The sequence below is a fragment of the Numida meleagris genome, chromosome 3, assembly GCF_002078875.1.
Source record: "Numida meleagris isolate 19003 breed g44 Domestic line chromosome 3, NumMel1.0, whole genome shotgun sequence".
Lineage (NCBI taxonomy): Eukaryota > Metazoa > Chordata > Aves > Galliformes > Numididae > Numida > Numida meleagris.
In genome coordinates, this window is record NC_034411.1 from 58,432,827 (window position 1) to 58,459,516 (window position 26,690).

The following is a 26,690-nucleotide window of genomic DNA, read 5'->3' on the forward strand; positions in this document are numbered from 1 at the left end:
CTACAAGAAAGATGACAGAGCCTAACATTGATCTTTTTGAAACATACTACTACTGAAAGTGAATACTTGTTCAGCACTGCTTCAAACCAGCTAACCCCTGCCTAATCTGCAGCAAGGCTACGTAGAGAGTGACTAACCCATGCTAAGATCACAGATGGTAGATGTGAAATGAAATGTCCTAGTGTTACAAAGAACTCCTGTCTGTGACAGGGGCCGGTATAGATACATGGGCAGCATTAACTTGTTTCCTGTTTCTCCCCTTCGCATTTTGCCATGGGCTGTTGCGTTATTAAACTCTATTGCTCAGTAGTCCTGCTTCTTGCATTAGACAGCAAGCTCAGAGTTTAAGACCTCAATGAAGATTCTCATTCCAGGAGTAAATTAGAGCTAAAAACATGAGCAGAGGTCTCATTTTGTTGTGTATTGGACAAAGCAGGCAATGCAGCTACAAAGGGAATTACAATGTCTTTCTGGTGACTGAACAAAGCTGTGTCTTCAGAAAATGTGTCCCAAGCTGGAAATCCGTGCAGTTGATCCATGGTAGAGAAGAAGGGACATTGTTTATTTGCTTGGTGTGAGTTTCTTTTAGTGTTGTTTTCTTTTTTTTTTTCTTTCTTTCAAGTGCTAGCTTTTCATAGAGGATCTTTTTTTGATTAAAATAGGAATAAAGTGTTTTGTGTGAGTGGAGATAAGAACAACTGTTCATCTGTTCATGACCTGTAACTATTTCTACTTTCTGACCTGTCCTCCTTCCCACAACTCCAGACAGATGAATTTTTTTCAGTGACTTGTGGTAGCTATGATTTTTGTCTTAATAACTGATTTTAAATTAGATATACATCTTTCCATTTTAAGAGTTCCCTTCCCTTTTCTTTTTATTTCAACTAATTCTAGGTAGGTAGGCGGTGCTTAGTGTAACAAAGGTACAATTTTAGAAGGTATTGAATTTGGACAGACAAAAGCTAGCATTAAAAAGGAAATGTTGGCTGCTTGATGAAAAAGAGCTATTGAAAACCTGTGAAATCCTTGATTCTGAATTTAAATTATTATTATTTACAATACATCCAGTGTATCTATTGTAATTTCATTTTGAGTTGAATTATTTCTATTAGGAATGCAGTTGCTGCTCCTGGACTGTCCTGTGGGAGTTCCAGCGATGAAGCAGTGGCAATCGAGTATGACACAGTCAGTCTTGTGTCACTGTAAAAGCCTGACAGTGCTTTTCACCCCAAAACTTGAATTCTGAGTTCTTGTATCACAGAAAACATAGCACAGGATGAACACATTTGTTGTTTTTTTTAATGTACTTATTGTGTGATGACAATGATAAATGCCTATTATATTCTTACAAGATATCTCTGCTTTGGTTTCTCTTTTTTTGTTGTTTCAGAGAAGGAATGGGGAAGATATTCCAGTTGCTCAGACTAAAAATATAAATCACAGAAGATTTGCTGCTACCTTTAAGTTGCAAGAGGTGACAAAAACTGACCAGGATTTATACCGTTGCGTAACTCAATCAGAGAGAGGGTCTGGAGTGTCAAATTTCGCTCAACTTATTGTTCGAGGTAAGGTTTCGGTCATTTTATCTGCTCAAATGCTTCAAGTACCGGTGTTTTCTGATTACATCTTTTATTTAATCTACAGATGCCTTGATCTGAAGTACTTATATAAACCTAGCTCTGTGAGAGTTTCTGGAATTGTCATAAAACAAGTTATCCTATACTTTCCCTAGAGCGTGTCTGTGTAAAATCCTGGATCTTACAATGTGTGCAGTGTGCCTTTATGCTTTTTCTGTAGATGTACATGTTGAATTTAAGGTGAAAACCGCCTAACATTTCATAAATATTTTTACAGAAATGAGAAAATCCACTTTAGTTAACATTGTCTTTTTAATCTGCTGCCTTGAGCAGGCTGACAGTTCAGTAAGATAATACATTGTTCTGTTACTTGGGAGCCAGGTATATAAAAACAGTTTTAAACTTTCACCTATACAAGGACTGAAAGTATTATGGAGATGTTCTGTGATGATTTCCAACTTGTGGAGTGGAAAGAAATGCCTTTTCGTTGCAGTTCATTCAGAAACCTATTGGAACACAACCATAAATTAAGTGTAGGAATGCTGAGTTCATGCTTTATTTCTTCTGTTTGTGTTCTGGAATTATGTCATCTTACTGGTGAAAGATCTGATTGAATACAGAATTTCAGGTTCTGATTTTAAAATTCACTTGCTGTTTGGCCTGGAGTAAGTTAAGATTCTCCTTGTCTGCTTGTATTGTCTGTACAGTTGCCTGTTTCACCTGACTCTTACATTTGCTCTGAGACTAAACATTTTGAAGTGTGGAGTAAGTTATATGGGCCTACAAAATCTGTCTGTGATGCCTAGTGTTGGGGGTGTTTTGGCCAAGTATGACAGAGTTGGACACATGAAGGGCTCTTGCTTGACTCGTTGCTTCAGCCACAGGAGGTGTGGTCAGTAGTCATCTGAGATCAGCCATTGGGTCTGGAACCAGGGCAAGGAAAGCCAGTTCATCCTCAGCTTGTAGAAATAAAGATAGCCTTGTAAAAGCTCTAAGATATTTGATATCTGGCATTTGCTGGCAGAGGTCTTTTTCCTGGGAGACCATTAGATTGAGGTCAGCTAGGTTTTATACCTTCTATATAACATCAATAAAAATAGACTTCTCTGAACATACGAGGATTTAGACAATACGTTAACAGCTTTTTTTTGTTCTATTGGTGTACCCTTTTGTCTACCAAAGTGCAAAACAATCTTCATCCTAATACAGTATTATTAGGAAAGCAGGACAAATGGGTATATTTATGCATTAAATGAAGTTTTCCTTTTTTTCTCCTGTTATAATAGAGCAATAAAATAGTGTTTAAAACACTATTTCTCTCAAAAAAATGAGGTAACAATATCAAACTTCATGGTGCTTTCTTTTTAAATGCAGCATTTGTCCTGCTGAATATCTTGTGTCATTTGATAGAGAATGTCATCTTTATGCTTTGAAACATAACTGGATAGCTATATACACAACACCTATACAGTTTTGATATTTAAAGATTAACATTTTGTGTATATATATATATACACACAAATATATTAAAAATTGAGAAAAAATCTTCTAAAAACATTTCCATTTCTTTAACATCGTGGTAAAGAACAGGGATTTATATTTTATAGCAGGATTTATTGCTTGCTGTTGTATTTGAAAAGCAATATACAGTAATATATTTTCTTGTTTGTCTGGATAACCACTAAATAAATCTTGTTAGCCAAAAACCATACCCTTAGGGATTGGCTACCCTGGTGTTAAAACTGTACTGAAAATTAACCATAATGACAGGTCCTATATCTCAGTGGCACTTTAAAGCTGACATCCTGCTACATGGATACAAAAGATGATAATTTTAAAGGAAATTTTTGGGCCACTGATACGAATTGCCTTTAATAAGAGCTGGCATAGTATTGCCCATTGTCAAAGATGACCCAGGGGTAAGAGTTTATTAGTGCATTTCCTTCTAAACTGAAAGTGACAGGGCATGCTTGGGGCCTTTTTGTTGCTGTTTGTAACAAATGAAAATTTCTCTGCAGAATTCTCATGCTGAAGTGTATTGATCTGTGTGTTCTCGCAGCCAGAGGAGGAAAAAAATACGATGAAACACAATTTACTTTGTCATGGCTTTAGTATTGCTTCCAGATCATTTTGGGTAATGGTAAGGCCTTTGGTCTGCAGAAGCCAAACTTCATTGACAGCACTGGTTACTCAAGAGTGAGAGATGAGGAGCAGCCCTTGCTGCTCAGCAACTCTGAATCTGGAAGTTACATGACTGAAATCTTTTTCTGTTCCGCGTCTATGCAGATGTGTGGCACTGTAATATAGAAGCATCTGACACTTTTCTGATGAGCCATTTATAAACCAGTCTTGGTAATAAAAGTTTACAGTTATATAGCATCTATCGTGGTGAAACATCATTATTTCATGGTGAGCTTTAACAGAAGAATGACTTTCAGTTGAGTTCTAAAACATTCTTACAAATGGAGTTACCTGAGATGGCGTATGTTTAAAGATCCTGAAAAGGACAACTCGATTACTCTGAATCATTTTTTGGAGGAAAAATCAGACTAGCATAGGATTTGTAATTCAATTACATCTTTTTATCAAGTGAAGTTCCAGTCAATAATTAAATGTCTCACCTTTGCTTAGAGCTGGTCTTCGGCTTCCAGCTCAGTGACTGTCTTCTATTGATTCTCATTTTTTTTTCTAGATAGCATCTATGGCATTGCTGTCATTCTCAGATAAGTGTAGAATGAATTCTTCCTTTGCTCTCCCCTTCCTTTTACGGGAAGCTTGGCGCTGTCAATACAGTTAGCTGCCTTGTATTCTTGAATAGACTCAAGAGATTAATAGTCTATTTATATTTTCCTTGGATGACCAGTAAATTGGCAGTTTCTGGAAAGGTAATTTCTTGAAGTCTTCTTGAAGGGTTGAGAGGTTGAGAGTAGCAGTGGGTGTGATGTGTAAGTAGGAGTGAAGAAGAAACTAAGTTTCTTTCTTTTTATTTACTTTTGAGAGCAACTATATAGTGCTCTCAGTCTTTCTGCCTCTTTTAATACTTAGCATAGAACTGAAGAAATTAACTGTATCATTGTTCAGAGCTGCTTGAAAGCAAAACATACTACTCGAATGTTTGTTAATGTTGGTAATATTTATCAGAAAAGTGGTCTTCTGCATCAAGAAACAAGCCGGTTTTCATTGTGGCAGTTGTGATATAGTTCTTAGTGGTTGATGTGTGTTAAAGGAGGCTATCAATCAGGAGGAGATGAAACTAATGCTCTGTTCTGACATTGTTTTTTAGCAAACTTAGTAGAATAATCCCAATTTAGTTTGTCAGAGATTCCTTGAGGGACCACATGAATGAAACTACTGGTTTCTTTGGCTGCAGTGCACCTGAAAGATCCAGATGGGTACGGTCTTTGCTTCTGTTTGTTTTGTTTTCATAGTACAACTGTGTGTTTATCTGACTGTCAAAAAGAACAACAACAAAATCCCTAAACGCTGTCTCCCCAGTGGTAGAATAATGAATTTAATTTTTTGTAAAGTGTTTGTACTTTTTCCTGAGTGTATTTTTCTTTGAAATAGCTTCATACGTTTAGCAGACTAATTGTACTTATATGCTATTAAATGCTGCAAAGTCAGCAGGAAATGTACTGCATATTGTTTTGTGTAGTGTATCTTTACAAGTTTCTGTTAGTTTCTTTTGTAACATCTATTGAAAGAAACTGTAGACTGATATTAAAGAAAAAAAGAAAAAACTATTGATATGCATCAACTGTAATGTTTGTTAATAATCTGTGAATATCTTCGCTGTATGTCTGGTTCTACTTGCTACGTTTGTAACTTTTATTGGAGTTATAACAAATATTGATGTTTTCACTAGGTAAATGTAGTTGTTTTCTATTCCTCATTTCTTCCTCCAAACCAAACAACAGTTCTGCGGTGGTGTCAAAGCAAGGAGGCCTATGCACTGATTTATAGTGTTTCAATGGAGAATTGTCTTCATGTCTCTAGAGAATCCAAAATAGCAACAGAAAAAAAAAAAACAGTTCCTCTACATGATTTCCTCTATTGCCTTCTGACTGTTCTTCTCGAAGTCACAAGCTATAATAAACTGATCTACATGTATGATTTTTTTTTTAATATGAAAGTTTTTTTGTTTGTTTCTTGTGCTTGCTTGACTTTGCAAGTGGTTTCTCATCTAAGTCCTTTGGTTCGAGTATTGGTGGGGGTTTGTGATGCTAATTGTCTTTGTTTCCCTTACTGGAATTGTTTGCCATCAGGAGCAGTTCTTGTGGAAATAATTCTGGCACTGATACATCTGCCTTTCTCATCTGAAATCCCTCTGGGGATTTTACATAGGAAAACCAGCAATTTGGCTGATCTCCTCATGATGCCAGAATGCTTTGAAGATGGAGCTTGCCCCTGGCAAATGTTTCTCTTGAGAGCACTGTTTTTTTATTTTTTTTTTCTATGACAGGAAAACTGAAGTCTTTACGGTTGAGAAAATTGAAATTCACTTTTTAAATTTCAGTGTTGCTGAAATTTCAGCATGAAAAAACATGTTGTTGATGTGTGTCCTGAATTTTGCTGCCTGGTTTACTTAGTATGTTAGGTGGATGTAAAATTCCTGTTTACTGACAGGAGAGCACTAGGTGGCAGATTAAGGAAAATGATGTTGTCTGAATGTTTATAGACTGCCTGCTTGCAAACAGGTTAACTCTTTTCTTACCAGTTTTGCACAACAATACTTATCTCTGTCCTCCAGTATAAACTGTCTGGCTGAATAATAGATTTTACTTCCTCTCTGGTTGTAACACCCACCATCAGCTCCATAAATGGAAGAAAAATCAGGTTTTTAGTGATATATTGCAATGTGTTGAGAAATATAATATCCTTGAGACAATGGTGACTGTGTCTTTGAAGTGTCTTTGAAGTGCCTTGAACAGGGTCTTTGGGTGTATGCTTCTCTGCATTCACTGAATTTCAGAGCAGAGGGGCAAATAGAGAACAAGATTCCACACTGCATTTCTGAGCTTTACATTGTTATGTTGGCTTAAAGCCCCTTTGGAATATTGCCAAGCTTCTGTAGGAGTATGCAAGCTTTTTGGTGGTTGTGAGTTGGAAGAACCAGGTGGCTGCTACAAGGTGCATTTCTGGAATACAAATATTAGTATTGTTGCTTTTTTGGACTATTAACCTTCCTTCAAAGCTACTTGGGATATAAAGTTTTCCCTCCTATGCCAAGCTTAATTCTCTTACAGTTGTATCCTTATAGGAGAAGCAGATGGTAATGTCCAGATGACTTCACAGCAGTAGGAAAAATAATGCAGTGATTTTGCGAAGTTCTTCTAAACTTCACTAATGAAACACAAGGTGTATTTTGGGGTCTACGTTTAAGTTGTAAGTATCCTTCAAAGAGGGAAAGATACAATTAACTTGCTCGTTTTGTGATAGCTTCTGCTTTTAAGTTCTCTACTGTGTTAAGATTTTTACCCTCTTTGTCACTGTGAAGGCAAATACCTTCTTTAGATATGAAGAATGCAACAAATACGTAGATAGGAAAATACCTCAGTAATACCTCTAAGTGTTCATAATTAATAGACTGAGCCAGAAAGGAGTTACGAGCTTTTCATACATACATCAACCGTACCAGAAAGAGTTGCAGCCTCACTTTCTCATGAGGCAAGTCGTCTGTGCAGCAAGCGCTGCTGATCTCCTCCTCTATGGCAACATTTATCTCCAGTTTTGTAATTAAGTGCATTGCCCATTTTCTTCAGAAAGTTGCAGGAAAGTCGCTTTTTGTGAAGAAAAGAGAAAATAGTTTTGACTGGATTAAAAAAAAAAAAAACAAGCTGAAGAAATGTAGATTTTCAAGAGCTGGTAGAAATGCACAGTATTTGGAACAGGCTCAAGTTCTGTGTTGAGCAATACTGGCTGTGTAGGGCTATATTTGAAATGCTAAGATGCTTTGCAGCAGTCAGTTTGGTTGCAGCAAGTCTTGCTTTATCTTTTTTTGAGAGACATGATGTGTTTCTGTTCTGATGTCTTTCCACGTGTGTATGATTTTTTAAAATTTGTGTTGCATTATCAGAAAAAGTAAAACCTTTCATTTTTGACTAAGATTAGTTTGTACTATTTGCTGTCCTGGACACTGCCTGTCTAACTGCTTCATCACAGTGTTGACTTAGTTTGGGTGGAGAGTGCTTCTGCCTCTTTCTAATCCTCTTGACATTCTTTTAATGTGAATTACTGCTTTATTGTAGTTCTGTGATTTGGTCTTTGTATCTTACATGTTTCAGACCTATAGTGTATGCTTTTATCTCAAGAGACAGGTTTTGTACTACTTGACATTGGCTAGAATAATATTCTCATTAGGCCTCTTTAGGGCTGTTACGTGCCTTCTTATTGCATTCCATGAACTTTAAGGTGGCTGATCTGGCTCAGAGCCAAAGCCCTGTAGCCAGGTGTCCTGCCTATGGCTGGGAGCAGTGTCAGAGAAAAGCAGATGTAGAGACATGACTCGTTGCCATAGGATTTTGCCTTCCAGGGTTCTCTGGTTCAGACGTCTTTGGTTTCAGTAAGGGATGGTGCCCTCCCAGCTTGGTTATGAATGTCATGCCTTAGTTTCTCATTTACGGAGAAAATGAATGGGGACAGAGGCAGAGGGAGAACAGTGCTTGTCTTGTTTTTTTCTTGAAAGCAGTCTGCTTGCTCTGCATGTGAAGCTACAGGGCTTGTCTGAAATGCTTACCAGATAGAACAAAATACCAAATGAATGGCTGAATCAAATAGCAGTGACTATGCAAATTGATTAAACTGATATTAACTGTTTTTAATCATTAGTTTTAAAAGGTTATCTCCTAACCAGACTCAAACCCCTGAAACAAATCTGTTACTTTTTTCCTGTGCTCACCTTCTGCATTCTGTAAGCCATTCAATTTATTGTTTCCAAGTGCAGTCAGTCAGTTTCTCCTATTGGACTAGGTTTTCTGCTGCAAACAGAAGATACAGAGAATGCAAAAGTGTAACCAAAAAGATTCCAACCCCCAACAAATCTCATTTTTCCCCCCAAACAAGCTCTCATAAGGAAAAAATGTTCCTTGGGGATTAAAGCTAGATTAACTAGCTTTGTATAAGGGACATTGTCTGTTTATGATTTTCAATGTCTGTTGTGTGCTTTTTCCCAGCCTTTGTGGTGAGCACCAGTGCTGTCTGATACTTAGTTTTGCCAGTCCAAGCAGCTAGCGGTTGTTTTTCTGTTTCATAGAATTCTTCACCCAACCTCTGTGGAGAGCATGTGGGTATCTGGCCCTGTGGAAGTCCCTTTATCTTCTCGCTCTTCCACACACCCCTTAGTGGAAACCATGATGAGAACTCTCCTCCCACATACCTCTCAATGGAAACCAGCAGGGCAAAGTGAGAAAGAGGAGGAGGGCTGGGGATGCTGGTAGTGAGCCAGATTGATGTTTACCAGTCATGGTTGTTTTTCTTGATTTATTGAGTCTTGCTTGTACAAGTCTGAAGCAAATACATTTCTAGATATCCAGTCTCTTTTATAACTACAGATAATTGTTTTGGTTTCTTTTTTCTGTACGTTTATTAGGTACAAAACTTCTGTGCGCTACTAAGTCACATCATGCTTTCATAATGGAGCACATAGTGTGTTTAGTGTGCCTGATTGGTTTCCAAAGGTTATCTTTGGCTATGTACGTAAACACTCAATAATGTGCTTGCAAAGCAGATCTCTGAATTGTCCCCACTTCCTGGCTCTTGGTTCCCATCAGTTTCCTTCTGCAGTTCACAGAATCAGGCTGCAGGTACTTCTAGTACTGTTAATGCTATTGATGTCTTTGTTATGTATCACCCCACTAGGGTGGGAAGGCACCTCTGGAGGTTATGCAGTCCAGCACCCAAGCAGGTTAGCTAGAACAAGTTGCCCTTGAATGTGTCCAGCTGAATTTTGAATATCTTGGAGAATGGAAACTCCACAACCTCTCTAGGCAGCCAGTTCCTGTGTTCAACAACCCTCATGGTGGGGAATAAATAAATAAAAAATCTTGTGTTCAGAGAGAATTTTTTTGTTTTGATTTGTGTCAACGTATTACAAATAACTTGTAAGAAATAGGGGAATACTAAGGGGAATTGTCAATGTGAAATGGGGCAACCGAAGCTTGACTGTGGTATTTCCAATTCCGATTTTATTTTATAAGCTCTGAACTGAATTGAATTACATGTCTGGTTTTAAAAAAAATATTTCATGCTGATTTCATAAAACTATGATGCAATTGGTGCATTCTCATCTGTTTTAGTTTAGACTCCAGCCTCCAGCAGGGGAACCATTTCAAGAATGTATCTTAAACATGTAATAACAGCTCACCAGGCATTTCATGAAAAAATTCTCAGATATCAGGCATAGATTTACATTAAAGAATGCTTCCACTGCTGAAAGAAGCACTTATATCTTTTCCTCTCCTCTGCCTTTGTTTCTTGTGCCAGTGCAGTGAGGCATTCCTGCAGCAGTGCAGTGAGTTGGGCAGCCGGGCTAAGACTGACCCAGAGGAAGCACTTTTAAAGTTAGGTTTGTAGTTCTGCATAGGCTGGCTCAAATTGCAAAACAGGCAAGAAGCTGTTGGCTGTGCTACCTCTTTGTGCTATGAGTGAGTTGTATTGGCTCACAGAGGTGTCTGAGCACCAAGTTGTGAATGGCAGGCACTGAGCTGTTACTCCTGTTGAGTCTTGTGGAAACCTTACTATTTGGCAATCAAATAAACACAGCTTTAGGGGTCCACACTACTCAGTCAAAAATACTGAAGGCCTGTAATGAGAAGTACTGAGCTGAGATGAGCTTGGCCAGCAAATCACAGTTGCAGAAAAGTGAGTTCTTTTCCAGTATGCTTAGTGCTGGCTGCAGGTAGCATTCAGCTGGGGCTTTCAGCCTGTGAGACAGATCAGGTACTATCAGCCCTCTCACAGGCAGTGTCAGCTGTGCATTGCATGCTCTGCATAATCCAGCGAAAACAAGATAGGATGTGGTCTTGCCTCAGCCCAGGTGAAAATTATGTTGCCTGTGATAAAAGAGGTGATATTAGTGATTGCTGAGAGTGGTCTTGCTTTGTGGAAGTTGTCCTGTCCATCTGTGATTTTGTCATATGCCTCCTTACTGGGGAAGCAGGTGAATCCAAGCAGCAAAGGAAAAATTTGAAAAATTAAAAATTTGTGGAGTGAGAACCCTAGTTATCTTTAGACTGTGGAGGAGCCAGTGTGAAAGAGAGAAGGGGATGAGGAAAAAGCTGTCAGCCAGTGTAACTTCAGGGAGGAAATAAGAGGGTTTCTTTTTTCTTCACATCTGCAGTTGTATTCAAGTGCAGTGATGAAGATCATCTGCAGGTAATGTGATTTTTCTCAACATAATTAAAATGAGTCCAGACTGCCCCACACATCAGTGCTGTATTTCACTTGGTTAATTCCACTTCCAGCAGCTGCTCTGTCTGTCCATTTATTTAAATCAAAACTTTCATTTGAATGCTGCAGCTCAGGTTGGTCTGTCTCGGTTTAAATGCCACTGATGTTAGCGGAGAGGTTGAGAAAATATTTACTTAAGGGAAGACAAAGTTCCCTTACCTGCCATCTTTTTGCAGTCTGGGGAAGGGGAAAGCCCCTTTAGGTTTGACATCTCTATGTTTTTTGCAGGGCTGTTAAACAGTGTGCCGATGAGTAGATGCATGGTAATGATGAAAAGGAGTGCATTTGGAATTCAACATAGATGGCAGAAAATGCAGGATGTCAGAGAAGCCATATATTAAAGGGAATTTGAATTGGAAACTGAATCCCAACCTGCCACTGGGGGCATTTTGATCATTTTGATTTATTAAACTTTTATAACAGCATTCAGATGAAGCTGAATTAAAACGCTTAGTCTTGGGTGGTTCATGGTACACAAGTCATCATGCTAGTGAAGTCTTGCCATGATCAATGTAGAGTTAATCTAAGTTTCTTTTTGAAGGCAGCTGCACCTGTGTGCTTTAGTATGTATTTAAAAATCTAAGTGTTCTAATACTGAATCAGTTAACAAAAATAAAAAGTGAAGCTACTGCTGACATTAATTTTCACCTGTATTTGAGGCAGTCTTGCTATTAAATTGGAGTTGAACTGTGGGAACACAAATTGCATACATATCCCTATACCAATTTTATATATTGGTAAATTTATATGCAGTATAAAATAGCTGTCTATGGAGTTATAGCAATACTTCCTCGAAAATGAGTCATATTGCTGAAAGACAGAGGATGCCTGTAGTGCACTGCTGTTTTGACCATCTTCCGGCTTCTACAACCATCTGTGGTCTCACTCAGCACTGTCTCTGCAATAAAAACAAATCAATTACTATTAGAGTGGCACTGCAGGTTAAAGGCATTACAGGTTCGCACTCAGTTTTGAAGCAGGGAGATGATACTCAGACACAAATGGGGAATGATGCAGGAGATGGATGAGACAGAGTACAAGGAGCGGTAATGTGAGGGTCCGGTGCTATTATTCCAGGCTGTCTCACAGACATGATGGATGGCTTGGTGGCAAGAAGCAATAATACCAGATGATGAGAGATTCATCTCCAGATCTTGAGCCTGCTGCATGCTCTCCACCTGTTGATGTTCTAGTGGCATAATGATTCCTGATGTGTTATGAGGAGCTAAATTACTGTACTTAAGCAACTAAACTGGTATGTTGAATTTAGTAACCTGTATTTTTTGGCAGATACTAGAAAGACAAGTAACATATCAGATGCTCCTGCACATTGTAAATGTAATTACCTCATATTTATGCATAGTACTTGTTGACAGGACATGGTAAGCTATGCTAATATGGTAGATAATTTGTTACTTCCAGAAATCACTTTCCATGTGCCTTCTGATCATTATCATGAAACATGATAAATGATCTAGCCCATGAGGTGTAAATGAAAATGAAATGGATAATTGGATCCTATGTCTAAATTGTGACTGCAATAGTTTTTGCAATTTTAATGGAATTTATCTCATAAAAATGTGCTTTGCAATGTACTAGTGACCTTTGATCATCTTGGTGGGGCAGCTATTTGAGGATAATTTTAAAGAGGTTACAAAAGGTTTACGCAGAATAGTTAGATAGGAGTTTCTTTCTTTCCTAAATAGTTTCAAATATTTGTCTATTTAATAATTCATAGCTGAAATTGGAACAGGATTATCCTGCAGTTTTAAGTGCTCGAAGAAGGCGTGTTTGCAGAATTATATAGAAGATGGTGGGTAATCTATCAGCCTTTCCTAAAGAAGAGGGAAGCTTGGCTCCATGCAGAAAGGCAGATTTCTTCCTTCTGAAATGCTGGGTGAATTTGGAAGTGCTGGTTTGCTAGGGAGGTTGCCATTCAGAGTTCTCATTGTGCTCTGCAGCACGCAGGTCTTAAAGAAGTTTTAAGGAGTGCTCTGATAAAATGTGTGTTTCTCTCCCCGGCTCCTCAGGTGTATGCATGTTGCTCATGGCAGAGTGTGTCCTTCCCACCTCTCCCCAAGAGTAGGGATGACACTGTTGTGTTAAGACTGAGGTTTGAATTTTCAGCTTTTCCCTTATCGTTGTGCGATTCGTTTTGGAAAACTATTTTGTATCCTCGACCTCGTCTGTAACAATTACTGTAGTTGTTCTGTCCTTTTTCTTACTCATTTACTTGTGGCTTCTCTTGTACTGCCAAATGCCTTGAGTTTGTCATTCCAGTTGATGCCAATACATAGTAGTAATTGAAGTTTTTCTATTTTCTGGATTCTTTCTAGTAAGGTAAAGAGAAAATTCCCTGTAGTGGACTTCTGAACTAAACTGAGACAAATTTCCTTGAATCAAGTTAAAGTGAAAGTACATTTTTTCAATTCAGAATTGCCTAGAAGTACCGAAGAGCGTAGTAAAAACGATGAAGAGTGATGGCAGAGTAAAAAATCTCTCAAAAATCAACTTTACACATTCCCTTTATCATCTGAGAAAGCAGGAGTTAAGTACCGAATAAGTTCCTAACCAATATACTCTCAAAGGCTTAGACTTTGATTCAAGGCTCATAAAACAGGAACCATGTTCAATGAGGGACATAGTGTTGAGTGATCATGCTAACTTTGTTTAAATTACTTAAAATAAATAACAGTAAAAATATTTTTAATTCTTAGATTTTTTTCCCAAATAAACGGATTACAGCATAATCAAATTTAAGTTGTATATGAAATTACCAAGCATATTAGGATTTCTGTAACATAGCAGAATGTATCATTTAAATGTTTGAGCTCTGTATTAGCTTTTTGCTCCTTGTGTTGAGGTAGTTCCCACGAACCATATGGAACTGTATTTGATTGTGTACACAGAGAAGACTGCAGCAAAGTGTCAATGCTATGCATGTGTTTTATAAAGCTGTCTGTAGACCAGATTACTTATTTCCTGAGGAAATCAAGGCTAGTGTACTATGTTGTTTATCTGCTCTATTTTATTAGCTAATATCAATTAACTCTTAAAGTGTTGTTGTTTTCCCTACAATGCATGTGAAAATCTCAGTGTTATTCTTATATTGATATCCTCATGGTAACATAAGCTGTTTGTTTGTGGTGGTTTTTAAAATGTAGTTGAAAAGGCTGCTGCTTTTGAAGGGAGATAAGAATAAGCCAAGAACTTTTCTTTGACTTAAAAATTAAGGTTGCAGCCTCGTCATTTTTAATGCTTTCTTTGAACTTCACTCTGCTGTGTTGACAGCAGGTAGAAATGTCTTGACTAGCAATTTATTCCTTGGCTTTCCAGTTCTCTTGGACTAGTTGCCTTGGATGTCTTATAAAAAAAAGAAGACACACCAACTTGTCAAGTTAGTGTGTCTTCAACCCACATTTAACTGGCGATAAATTAGTTGCACCAACAGGACATGGCAGTATTTTCGCCTTCCCCTTGTTGTGGATAGAAAGGAGCAGCTGTTTGGCAGTGTGTAGAGCAGTGCTTCATGGTGACCACCAGGTACTTCCAGAGAAGTGGGTATAGTAGCAGTGGGTTTTGTTTTCTGTTTTTTCTGTACGTGGCGTGGTGGTATAGTCCTTCCTTTGCATATATGCAACACGACACGTGGTCAGCTTAACAGAGGAGAAATCTCATGTGTTATTTCAGTTGAAGGTTTGCATCATCCTGCAGTATATGGTGTTCTTCTTGAAAACCAGCCAGGAACATCCCCTAATATTTCTATGTCTTTTTGACATTTTCTAGTCTAGATCACTTCCCTTCCCTCAGTGCAGGGAAAGCAAGAGATGAGAGGACAGGAAGAAGAAAAGCAGGACATCTTCCAGTGTTCTCAAACCAACTCCTGTGATTTCTGCAGTGTGTGAATATAAAGATTCAAGAAAATTAGCACAGTTTTCCCAACCTTAATAAATGAAGCAACAACTCGTGCTCAGCTCTTGAAAAAATTCAGGCAACTTGGATCACATTAATGGAACTCTGCATTTTCATAGTACATAAGCCAAAGTCCTTGTCTGTGATGTTTTACTCCATTTTGCTTTTACTTAGGTGAAACCTTGTATATATTCCAAGAAGCTGGTGAAGTAGACAATTCTGGAAAAGAAAACTAAAAAAAAAAAAAAAGCTTGTTTACAAACTTGCTTCATTGTTTCTGCAAAGATGTTTTTCTTCTAGTTGTTCCAGTAGCAGCGTTAACCTATTATTGGAAGCAAGATGATCAAACCTCACTTCTTGAGCTCCTTAACTGCTGCCTGTGAAGTCCCATTGTTTGTGTTCTGAAAGCAAGCTATTTGGCTTATGCTCCCATACCAGAAAGTATGAGTCAGCATTGCTTTGCAATAAGGCAGCACTGACAATGTGCATCTCTTAAGTTGTGCAGAGGAGAGTCTCACCAGTTTTCCCACACCTCTTGACTCTGAATTGGCTGTCTAAAAGCTATGTGGCATACACTCACACCTTGCAGTTAACTCACTTCTCTGTCTGCTGCAGTCCTCAGTTGATTTTTTCATTTTGTTTTGCACCAAAGGTACCTGCTAGACTTTCTGCAGCGTGATTTAACTTACCCAACTTTTGTGCACTACCTGCTGATTTTTACTTTTATCTGTGGAGCAGAGAAAGTGCTGTCAGGTTGCACGTGTCAATAAATGCCAACAAACTAGCTGGAAGGTGGTCAAGAAGTCTATTTTCTTAGAAACAGTGACTCTTTTTCCAAAGGGTTTGGTAAAGGGAATATAATTAGACTCTTCAAGTAAAAGATTGGACTGTGTCAACTTTCTAGCTGACTGTAGACATGGCTAAGATATATTCTGAGTTTAGACATACAGACTTTTCTTTCTTTCCTGAGATTTTTCTTGTCCTATGTGAGAACCTGCCCACACCTTTTCCACTTTCTTTTTACTGTTTGCTTTCATTCACTTCAAATATTTTTTAATGCCATTCCAGGAATGTCTTTGACCTTTCTCTCATCCTTTCATCCAAGGTAGTTGCCTAAAGTAATATTTCACAAGTTTTATTTTTCCTAGGAACACCTCAAATACTTGACCTCTAAGTATGTGAACTTTGCAACAGTAAGAATTATACCTTGGTGACATTTTTTACATCTGTATTACCCTTGTTATCAGTGAAGCTTTTACAATAAAAAAACAAAGTGATCTGCTGATGATAAGAATTGATTGAGGAAGCACAAGTTGATTTTATTTGGGCCAAGCCAAGTGTCTGTTTCAAGAAGTTCACCAAAGCTTTCTTGAGTATCAGACAGATGATTTTGGCTTACCTGATGTTTAGGTTTGATCATATTCTGGTGCAATTATGTTAAAAATGAATGAATAAAAAGAAACGTAATGGCATGTTGATATTTCCAGTCTGGAACAAGAATGTGTTAAAACATGCTTCATGAAAGGAGAAATGTGTATGTTCCTTAAGGTAAACACTTTGTACAGCTGCTATTGATGTAGAAGAAAAAAGAAGAAATAGTGTATGTGCCAAACAATATGTGGTAGGTACTAACTGTCACCTTATTAAAGAAACTCTGCTCCCAAAGACATTTGCAACATTAGGGCTTCTAATAATTAAGATGAACTATATTTCAGCAAAAAGGTAACCTTCTGGCCAACTGACTAAGCAGATACCCAGTGGAAGCAAGTGATGAAGCTCACCTGAGCTCTCAGGCAATTAAGAGAAATTAATGGACCAGGTACCTTCAGTCTGTTTCCTGCGTGTGTCAGTTCAGTGTCCTTGTACTTCCTGCGCTTCCAGCTCTCCAGACTTTCAGGGCTTTGGCGTCTGAGGTTTATTTACTGCAACTTGGTAAGATTCACCACCTCCCTAGAAGAACTCATGGAATTACTCTGGAGGATTAAAAATTCACATGATTATGGAATCCCAAGTGCTTGAGGGAATTGTTGAAGTAGTCCTCTAATGGCAAGAATCCTATTTGGACTCAAACTTTGCAGTGCAGAGGGGGCATGATGCACATGTGTCAGTGTCTGATGTTGCAGCAGGAACACCAAGAGGCATGGTCCTACTTGCTCTTTTCCTACTTCCACTCCCAGCATCATGCTATTCCTGGAAAAGATGAAAGGATCAGGGAAGAGGGGTGGTTCATTCCCTTGATGATGTGGTCAGGTTTAATTTTGCTTATCTATAATGTGAAACAATAACCATAGTCTGTTTTGCAAGTGGATTAGACTAAACCACAAATATCTCTGTGCCTATGGAGAATTCTGGTGTAGAATGGTTCTTGAGATAATTGCTGTTGCCTTGTTTTTTTGTTTTCTTATAGTTTTTTCTACAACAGGGAGAGGATGGCAGGATATACTAGTATGTTCTGTTGAACTGACATTATCTTGTGGTAGTGGAGATAACCAAGTACTAGAATGGATCTGCCCTACTGTAAAAACGCTGAATAGAAAAACACACAGTACACCTCATGTTTGGATTGTTAAGAAAAGGAACAGGTGAGCTTCATGTGAAATAGGAGGGAATCTATCAGAAAAAAAACACAAAAACAGTGAAATGAAAGTTCAAGGAGAGAAAGTAAGAACATCTTCCTTAAACTGAATATTCAATTCAAGTTCTGAATGACGATCAGTAAAATTGAAGTGTACAAAAGCAAGCATACTGGGTAGCTGCAAACCCACACTTACAATGTCTGTGTAACAAGATAGCTATGGACACTTCTGTGAAGTGTACTTGAAATTTTCATCTGCAGTAAACCTGAAAAAAGAAGAAAAGATGGGGAGGAATTGCATTCTTCTAGATTGATTTGTTGAATCTGAAGTAATATATCCTTCTATTGAAGAAAAAGTGACTGTTTGTGATGCTAGAAGTGGCACAAGTTGATTGAGAAGGCTGAAATTTAAAAGGAGGAAGGCAACCAGAGAGCATTTTTTAAGGTGTTCATAATTAAGAAGAGAAGACAATACAAAGGCAAAAGTATAATATTGAAGAGCAAAGGATTATGAACCTGGATGAGGTGAGGACAAGACTAATGACAGTTAACTGAAATTGGTTTGATTTTGTTTTTCAGTGAGTTTATATATGGTATAAATTACATGGGGCCATGAACAGGAATGCTCTATTAAATAACTTAAGAAAAACTAGATAATATGTCAAAGAGGAAATCTCTGGGTTGTTTTAATGTTTTCAAGGGGTATTTTGAGCTTCAGTGATGTTAGTGGCCCCTTTCCATTACACATTTTTACTTTTATGTGTTGCAGAGAAAGGAATGATAAATAATTCAGGCCAATGAAAGTCTAAACACCACAGGGTTAGAATACTTACCAGTGGGGGAACTGTTTATACTGACTGTGAAACAAAGGATGACAGTGGGACAAAACATTTTGCCTTGGCAGGAGAGACTGTGTAGACAAGTGGTAATTTTATCTTCTTTTAAAGTATTTAACAATTCTGAGCTCCAACAGTACTTATGGATGGGTCTGCAGTGAGAGGAAAACTTAGGGTATGTGCAAGCTATTATGTATGTGGGATGACTTAGTGTAGGTGCAGTCTCTGTATTACATTAACCATTCAGGGATGTAAATTAACAGAAAATCTCTCTCTCTTTTTCAGATGGTTTTCTTATAGTTCTTTAGCTCTGCAAGAAAGCTTTTCTTTTAAACCAAAAGCTTTCAATTCAAGCATTAGAAAAAAGGAAACTTGGTAATTTGTAATAAAATAGGAGGGAAGTGTATCCATATAGCAATGCACCATTCACACCCTGAAAGGAGAAACTGGAACATTTGTAGTTTTATAGAGGGCACAAGTCACCTAAAAGTGGTGTGTTGAAGTCTGTGCTCACATCTCATTGTCCAGTGTTTAATTTGTAACTTAAACATTACTCTTTCTTTATTTTTTTTTTCTTTCCTCTTGAGTATAGCATAACAAGAAAACACTTGTACCGGGCCTCAGAATCTGCTTTAGTAGATTAGCTTAGAGGGAGATGCAAGAAGGGGAGAGATGCACAGTGAGTGGTCAGGCACTGGAACAGGCTGTTTGGGGAGGTGATTGAGTCACTGTCCTTGAAGGTGTTCAAGAAACATTTAGATGTGGTACTAAGCGACATGCTTTTCTGGAGAAATACTGGTTGTAGGTGGGTGGTTGGGCTTAGATGATCTTGGAGGTCTTTTCCAGCCTATGATTCTGTGATGCGCTCCTCCCTTTGTATGTTGTCACAGCATCTACCAGTCTAGAGCTTAACACTTCTTAAGGCAGAGTATTTACACAGTAATATCTTTGATGAACCTTCTGTTAATTTGTCAAATGATGTTTTAAATTGCCTTTTTTGCACATTGTTGTGCAGGAATGAATTCCCACAGTTAACTTGAGTTTTAGATGGAAGAAAGTGTTTTCCTTTAGCGAGAAAGCTATAGACTACTCTTTTATTAAACTGTTCTGCACCATCATTTTTCACTGAAAGAAATAGCAAGTCATTCCATATTCATTTTTTTATGACACTTATTTCATAGAATCGTAGAATTGCTCAGGTTGGAGAAGACCTTCAAGATCATGAAGTCCAACCGCAACCTAACCATACTACCCTAACTCTAACAACCCACCACTTAATCATGTCCCTGAGCACACATCCAAACGGTTTTTAAACACATTCAGGGATAGTGACTCAACCACCTCCCTGGGGAGCCTATTCCAGTGCATAACAACCCTTTCTGGAAAGAAGTTTTTCCTGATATCCAATCTAAACCTCCCCTGGCACAACTTGAGGCTATTTCCTCTTGTCCTGTCACCAGTGAGAAGAGACCAACCCCGCTCTCACTGCAATCACCTTTATGGTATTTGAAGAGAGCAATAAGGTCACCTCTCCTCCTCCTCTTCTCCAGCCCCAGTTCCTTTAGTCTCTCCTTGTAGGGCGTATTCTCCAAGCCTTCAGTCGTCATTCTTCCATCTTGAATAATCCAGATTTATTTACTATTTCTACATTTCTGCTGTTTCTGCAGTTGTCCTAGGATTCTTATGACTTCTCTTTGGCCTTTTCTGTGTCTCATCTTCTAGCTCATCCAGCAGAAGGCAGGAAGACCAGATCTGTATCTTTTGTTAAAGATATGGAAACATTATGAGTCTACATAGCGTTAAAGCTGTTAGGCTTTCTATTGTGTGCAGTTCCTAATAATCACTGATATTTTATCTGGCTTCTTGTCCAGCACTGAGAATTGAGATGATGCAGTTGTGAAATTCCCCATTGGGATGTTATTCTTGTCTGTGTTATTCCTGTTTGATTATACTGATCAGGAGTGCATGGGGGGATTCTTCCCATCACATGTGATCCTTTGTATTTATCAACTTCAACTATATTTTCTATTTTATTTCCTAATTCTTTAGTATTTTAAGGAAAACAAGATATGCTTTATGCATCTATTCACAAATTATTGTAACTGCAGTAATTGCTAAAGTAATTGGAGCCATGATTAAAAACTTGACCTTCCAGGTAGACCTGTGACTTCATGAGTATTGCAGGAAATGGTTTAGCTTCAAAAAGGAGAGATGTAGAGACTCTTCCAAAAATCCATGAGCATGTAGGTTAAGAGACAGTCCTGGGGAGTAGGAAGCACTTGCTCTAGTTCTTGCTTCTGTTTAGATGAGAGAAATGGATGTGGAACTTCCTTATTCTGTTTTTTTTTAATATTTTTAAATAAAGGTGCCTCTCTGTAGAAAGAATTCAGAGCTGTGAATTACCTTCTGAGTGCTGATATTATTATTTAATGCCTCACATGAAACTCAACTAAAAAGTGAAAACAAAAAATGTTTGAAAATGCAGATGTAAATATTTTTGTCTATTTGCTGAATTTTGATGCGTTTTTCAATTTTTATCTTAATCTTGTCAATTTTTTGAGTATTTTGCTTCATCCTCTCTCCACCCCAGCCTCTCCCTAACAAATAATCCAGCGCAAAACTCAGCCTATCTAGCCTATTTGATTCTCAAAGAAGATTTTTGTATGTGGAGTTATTCTGTTGTCAATTTCTAAGCCTGTGTACTTAAGAAGATATAAAATATGTGTGAGATTGGTTTGTGGTGCTTCTATAATCTTGACTGTAACTAAAGTTAACTATGAAATAGGTTTCCTCACTTGCACAGCCCAGAGAAAAGTACTTGGGGATTATTTGAGGAATAGAGAAAAAGCCAGAACTGGCTTTGTGCTCAGGGTCATTTAGCCTCTGGATTTTCACAGGCTGGATGTGAGTATCAAACAGAAGTATCTGCACAGTGAGGATGTGCCTCACCAGTCAGGAACAGAGGCTGTGGCAGTGTGCCAGCACAAAGGGCTCAGAGATGCACATCTATCAGAGGGCTGGCTTTTCAGTTCAGCAGCCAAACCATTTAACTTCTTGTGTCAAGATGAAGCAACTTTGGAAGTTAATGCTATTTTAAATAAGGAGGGAGAAGTTTAGGGGATATTTTTAAATGTCAAAATGCTGTGTTGTGGCCTATTATGACTGGAAAAAAATTGCGTGCATGTGTTCAGAATGCTTCTGTAAACCTCATTTGGCTTTCCTGTGACACAGTGGGGAGTGTGAATACCGCACAGAGGCTTTCTGGAAAGCAGGTGAGCCTTATCAGCTTACGTAGAGTTCAGTGGGGCAACTTCCCCAGTCCTCAGTCTGAATTCATGGAACTACTTGTTTTCTGAAACAATGTTTATAAGAAGGGTAGCGAGTCACATGAGAGAGGTTTTCTAGTGCTTTCAATTACTAAAAAACAAACAAACAAACATGAAAAGAACACTCAAGCATCAGAAGTTTGAAACAGGATTTTGGTCTCTGGCTGGAAAGGTTATGACTGCCTTGTCTTCATGAAAAGAAGTACTTTAAATACCTGAAAAAGTGTTAACTAGCTTTGTGTGACATGACCGAACAGAGCTTGCTGGTAAAAATCATGCAACATCTTTTTTTCATGGTTACATGTGTTCATTACTGAAACTTAAGTAAAATTAAGGGCTTTTTAAAGTACTGTTTCCATTTGTCTAGCTGGTAATACTGTGGTATCTGATTTATTTTTGTCTTCAGGTACTATTGTAATGTGTTGTTAGCAGTTGCTTCAACATGCAGAACCAGCCGAATGCAGTCTTAGACAAAATGTCTGTATGCACAGGCAATCTGGATTTAATAAATAATATAGCTTACTTATGCAATCTTTGAAGGAAGCAATCTCCATAGTAGTGTATATTATACAAACTATATTGTTAACAGTAGATCTTTTGTTTGGAGTGGAAAGTTGTACCATCCAAATTCTGCTCTAGTAAATTTTTTCCTCTCCATTATTTCTGTATCGTAGTTGATTTTGCTTGCATTTCTCATATGAATATGCCAGCCCAGGTTCTGAACTTTCAATCTGCTGGCTCAGGCTGAGTGAAGATGTGTTGATTAGTGTCATATTCAAGAATTAAAAGATGTGACAGAAGAAGAAGAAGCTGTTAGTTCCTTGAGTTTACTTATTAAAATAAGGTAATGTAGAGAGAAAAAAATATGGTAGCAAAAAAAATTCTTTTAATTACTCCATTAAGTATATTTTATTTCAGGTATTAAAGCTGTGATTCACACTCAGTTGTGTGAATTAGGACAGTGTATAGAAAAGATTGTTTTCTCTCCATGTATTTTATATCCTTGTCTTCAGGTTAGTCATCCAATATCAAAATTCTGTCCTGACCAACACTGGATTTGAAAAAATTTAAATAACAGAACATGGGAGTGCAACAGTGCATAGTCTTAATGGGTCCATCTAAGGATCCAAGTAAATTGGGTTTCCTTCTCAAGAAATGGCCAAAAGAGGACTTCTAGGGAGAACAAACTGCATAATGATGATACATTGCAGTACCCTTGAGATGTTCTCATCATCTGATTTCTTTCAGCAGTGATGAGTTCCTCAGCATGTTGTGCTTTGTCTAATTAGGAAGGGGTAACCTTCTGTTGTTTGCAGAACCATTTGGAAACGAGGCCACTAGGCTAAGACTCCTCTCTTTATTTTTGAGTTTGACTGAACTTCAGAGCCAAGCTTAATGCTCTGTTGTCATGTTTACTCATTTGTTCAGAGGGAGTAGTTCTGCAAACTCCTATGTTAAAGGTTACACCTCTCAGTTAAGTGGTGTCTAGATGGCATTTAAAACCACAGCCTGAACTTTCTGTGCAGTTCTGTTGAAAGGCAGTCATTCTGAGGTAAGAGTGCAGTGGCACTGGCAGTACTGTAGTGGAGCCATGCTGTGATGTTCTGCAACATCTTTATTCCTAGAGCATCTCCAACTTTATGTGAAATGCTACAAGAAGGTGACAAAAACAGGCATGATTTTCCCAAGACCTTCATGTAAATAACTATTACCTGGGCATTTGGGATCTCATATTATTATCTAACTACATTATAATCTTATAACAGAAATAAAATGCTCTTCCTTATCCATTAAATCTTGCAAAATCTTGCAAACTGTTTAGTACGACTTTGCAGCTACTTCTGTTCACTTAATTAGCTATCTCTATAATCTTTCGTGACAGTTATATGTAAAATATAAGCACTGTGTGTGTATGCACATAAATTGTTTGCAACTTGTATCTTAAGGAACGGGTATCTCTTAGTTGCTTATGAATGAACATCTAGTGTTACGGATCAGTTGTGTTGTAGATTTTCAGGCACTTGAGCTGACTCTTATTTAGTGTCCAATTGGGCTGAGATTGAATTAGTTACTTCATGAAAAACCAGGAAGGTGCATAATGACTTTCCAGTCATTTTTTCCCCAGTGTAAGTCAGTATAAATAAGATGCAAAACATAGACTCTGTTACTATATTCTCAAGGAGTTGCTCTTCCAGAGTAAATGGTTATTAATTTTTTGTTGTATTCCTAATCTGAATCTTTGCAGCAAGATGAAGACAAGCAAGATATTTTCAACCAAAGAAAGCTCCAAAAAAATAATCCTCTAAATGTGTTTTCGTAATCCAAATCTTCTAATGCACGTGCTCACTTTAAAGTTTGTGCTTTTATTTCTTGTAGTAAATTTAGTGTTTTATTCACTGAGTATCAATTTAATTAGAAGGATGCCATCCTCACAGCAACACCATCACACATGACAGTATATATTTTTTTCAAACTTTGATACTGGAATAGTGCGGCCTGAAAAGCAGATTATGAAAATGTCCCAATACAACCAGTCTAAATACTTTCCGGGTCAAAAGACTGCTATTTCTGTTTATCTAGTGTGTTACTTTATTTTTCAAAGGCAAATATTCGCTGTTTCTGTTGCACCAGCTAGAAAAAAGTCCCACAGCCCAGCTTAACCTCGCAGGAGTGAAGTTGTTCTCATGAAATAAATAAAATGCTCACCTCTTTCTGTTAATTCTAAAAAAGAGTATTATCACAAACTTAATTCTTCTTTGCAACACTGCATTATCAAAACAATAAATCATTAGCTTTTTTCATTCTTCTAATGAAACATATATGACAATGTGCTTCTTGTTAGCATGCAGAAACAGGAAGGACTTTTATTCTGTTTTGTTTTTCTAGAAAGTTCTTCCAGGCTTTTAATCACAGTCAAAATCCATTTGGCAAAAAGGGTGTGTGCAGCTGCACTCTTATCTGTACGCTTTGTTTCATAGGTATTTCTTCCCATCTAAGTGCTGCAGCAAGGATGTTGGTTCCTTCTGCCCATCCCTTCCCCTCTTTCTGAAGGAGGCTTTCATGATTAAGCAGAGCAGATGTAATGTCTAGCACCTGCTGAAAATGCAGCCTATATCTGCACTGTCCTTTTCCTCCCTCCCAGGCACCTGGACTTGTGCTTTTGCTGCTGCTGCTTTGCTGCCTGGCCCTTATCTGGATCCTCTGGAAGATTCTGCAGGGACTCAAAAAGCAGGATACCTGTTGTACCCTCCCTGCCCACAAAAAGATCAGCTTTAAATTTAAACTGCTGTAAAGTAGGTGGGTGGCACTGCAAGTGACACTGGTGGTGAGAAGCAGAGGAGCATGGTTCCTCTTTCCTGTAGGCATTAGGTAATGTGCAATTTACATCTGCACAAGGCTCCCCTTTGGTTCCCACTGGCTTGTTTCAAAGGTCGAGGTAGAGGTCTCAGTGCCTCCTATAACTAGCCCTCTTCTCCATCATTCTAATGCATTCTGGTATTTTTGATGAGAAGTATTTGGGCATGCTGCGGTGAGAAATGTGAAGACATTGTGGTGGGAACATCTAAACGTGTCTTGGAAAAGGTTATGAATAGCAATAGAGGGATTTGAGCAAGAAAACAGTCCTTCAAAAATGTTTTTTCAAAAGCGATGGACTCATTTTTTTCCTTGAACAGTCTGAGCACACAGAGTGTCTCTAGATCGTTAATATGTATCCTATGTACTAAATTGTATTATTTTTTGCTTTGATTATAGTATTGGAGTGCTGTCAGAAAGCTTTTAAGGCCTAAGAAATGGGATACCTGAGGAAGAACTTTGGAGAAAGGAGATGCTGTTTATGTTGTTATGAGGATATCCATAGGTGCCCTACTAGTCTGAAGTGGCAGTTCTCAAGTTCACCTTTGTCAACTGTACACTTTTAAGGGTCTTGATCTGCCTTGCCTTTGTATTATGGTTTGTGTGCTGCTTTTCTTTCTTCCTCCTCCTATCTCCACATGTCAAGGTCCAGGTTGGAGTTAATGCTTATGGTAAAATTGGTCCTCAAAGCGCATTTGGTGAGTGAAATAACCAGAAATAGAAAGACTTAAAGACAGTGACAGAGGAATTGGGGCTACTTGGGTGGCTTCAGAGTGCTGCTGGGCAGGTGGGCTCAAGTGAGAGCAGCACAAGGTTAGGGTAGAAGCAGCCTGAAACACAAGGTTTGGCAGGTAATCCTGTGAGCGTGCAGCCTGCAGGCGCTTCGATGCCGTATGTGAATCCTAAACAGATACTAAGTGGCACTGAACAATTCTAAGAATACTCATGGTATCTCAGGTGCCAGGTGAGCTGATTTATTGCAGAGGATGGGGAGAATTAGGAAGGTCAGAAGTGCATGGCTCACCTTTTACGTGATTGAAGGTTCTGCAATCATTATTAAATATAAAACTATAAATGCTGGGAAACCAAACCCATGTCAACTATTCCTCTCAGCTGTGGGCTTTTTATATATTTCAGTTTCCTTCTGGTACAATGATGTATACAGCTCACTGCACTTGAAGACTGTGGTACAGTTTTGAATTCTGCCTGGCCATCGTGTTATCCCCACACATGAAACATTTTTCTCTTCCATTTAAAAGGCATACAGGAAAGCTGATAAAAATTTGGATTAGCTTTGGCCAGGTGTAATGTATCTTCCAAAGTGAAACGTACAGGACTCTTTCAGGTCAGGCAAACATGCATCATGAGGGTGAGTGGGTGATCAGGGTAGGGTGGGTTCCAGGGGGCGAAATTTGTGTCACCAGCTGTGCCCAGAGTGCTCACCATTAAAAAGGGAAGTGCTGCCTGATATCAGAAGTACAGGTAGGCTGCACTCAGGTAATTTCTATTAGTTTGTGTTAATCTCATGCTGTTGAGTGGATGGCTTTCACTGAGTTCCAGGAATTCTAGGTGGTAGCGTTTCTTTTTTTAATTTTAGATTTGATAAAGGCATAGGGCTATTAAGTTACAACTCCCTGATAGTTTGTTAGTTTTTTTGGTCACT

General features: G+C 38.2%; 1 protein-coding gene across 6 annotated transcripts in view; it reads left to right on the top strand.

Moving 5' to 3' along the window:
• The window catches only part of PTPRK (protein tyrosine phosphatase, receptor type K), a 397,652-nt gene that overhangs the window by 196,283 nt on the left and 174,679 nt on the right, over positions 1–26,690 (top strand). For all 6 annotated transcript variants that reach the window (XM_021390545.1, XM_021390547.1, XM_021390546.1 and 3 more), the window contains exon 6: positions 1,391–1,565. In XM_021390545.1, coding sequence (XP_021246220.1) covers positions 1,391–1,565 — 175 coding nt within the window. The remainder of the gene's footprint in view (positions 1–1,390; positions 1,566–26,690) is intronic.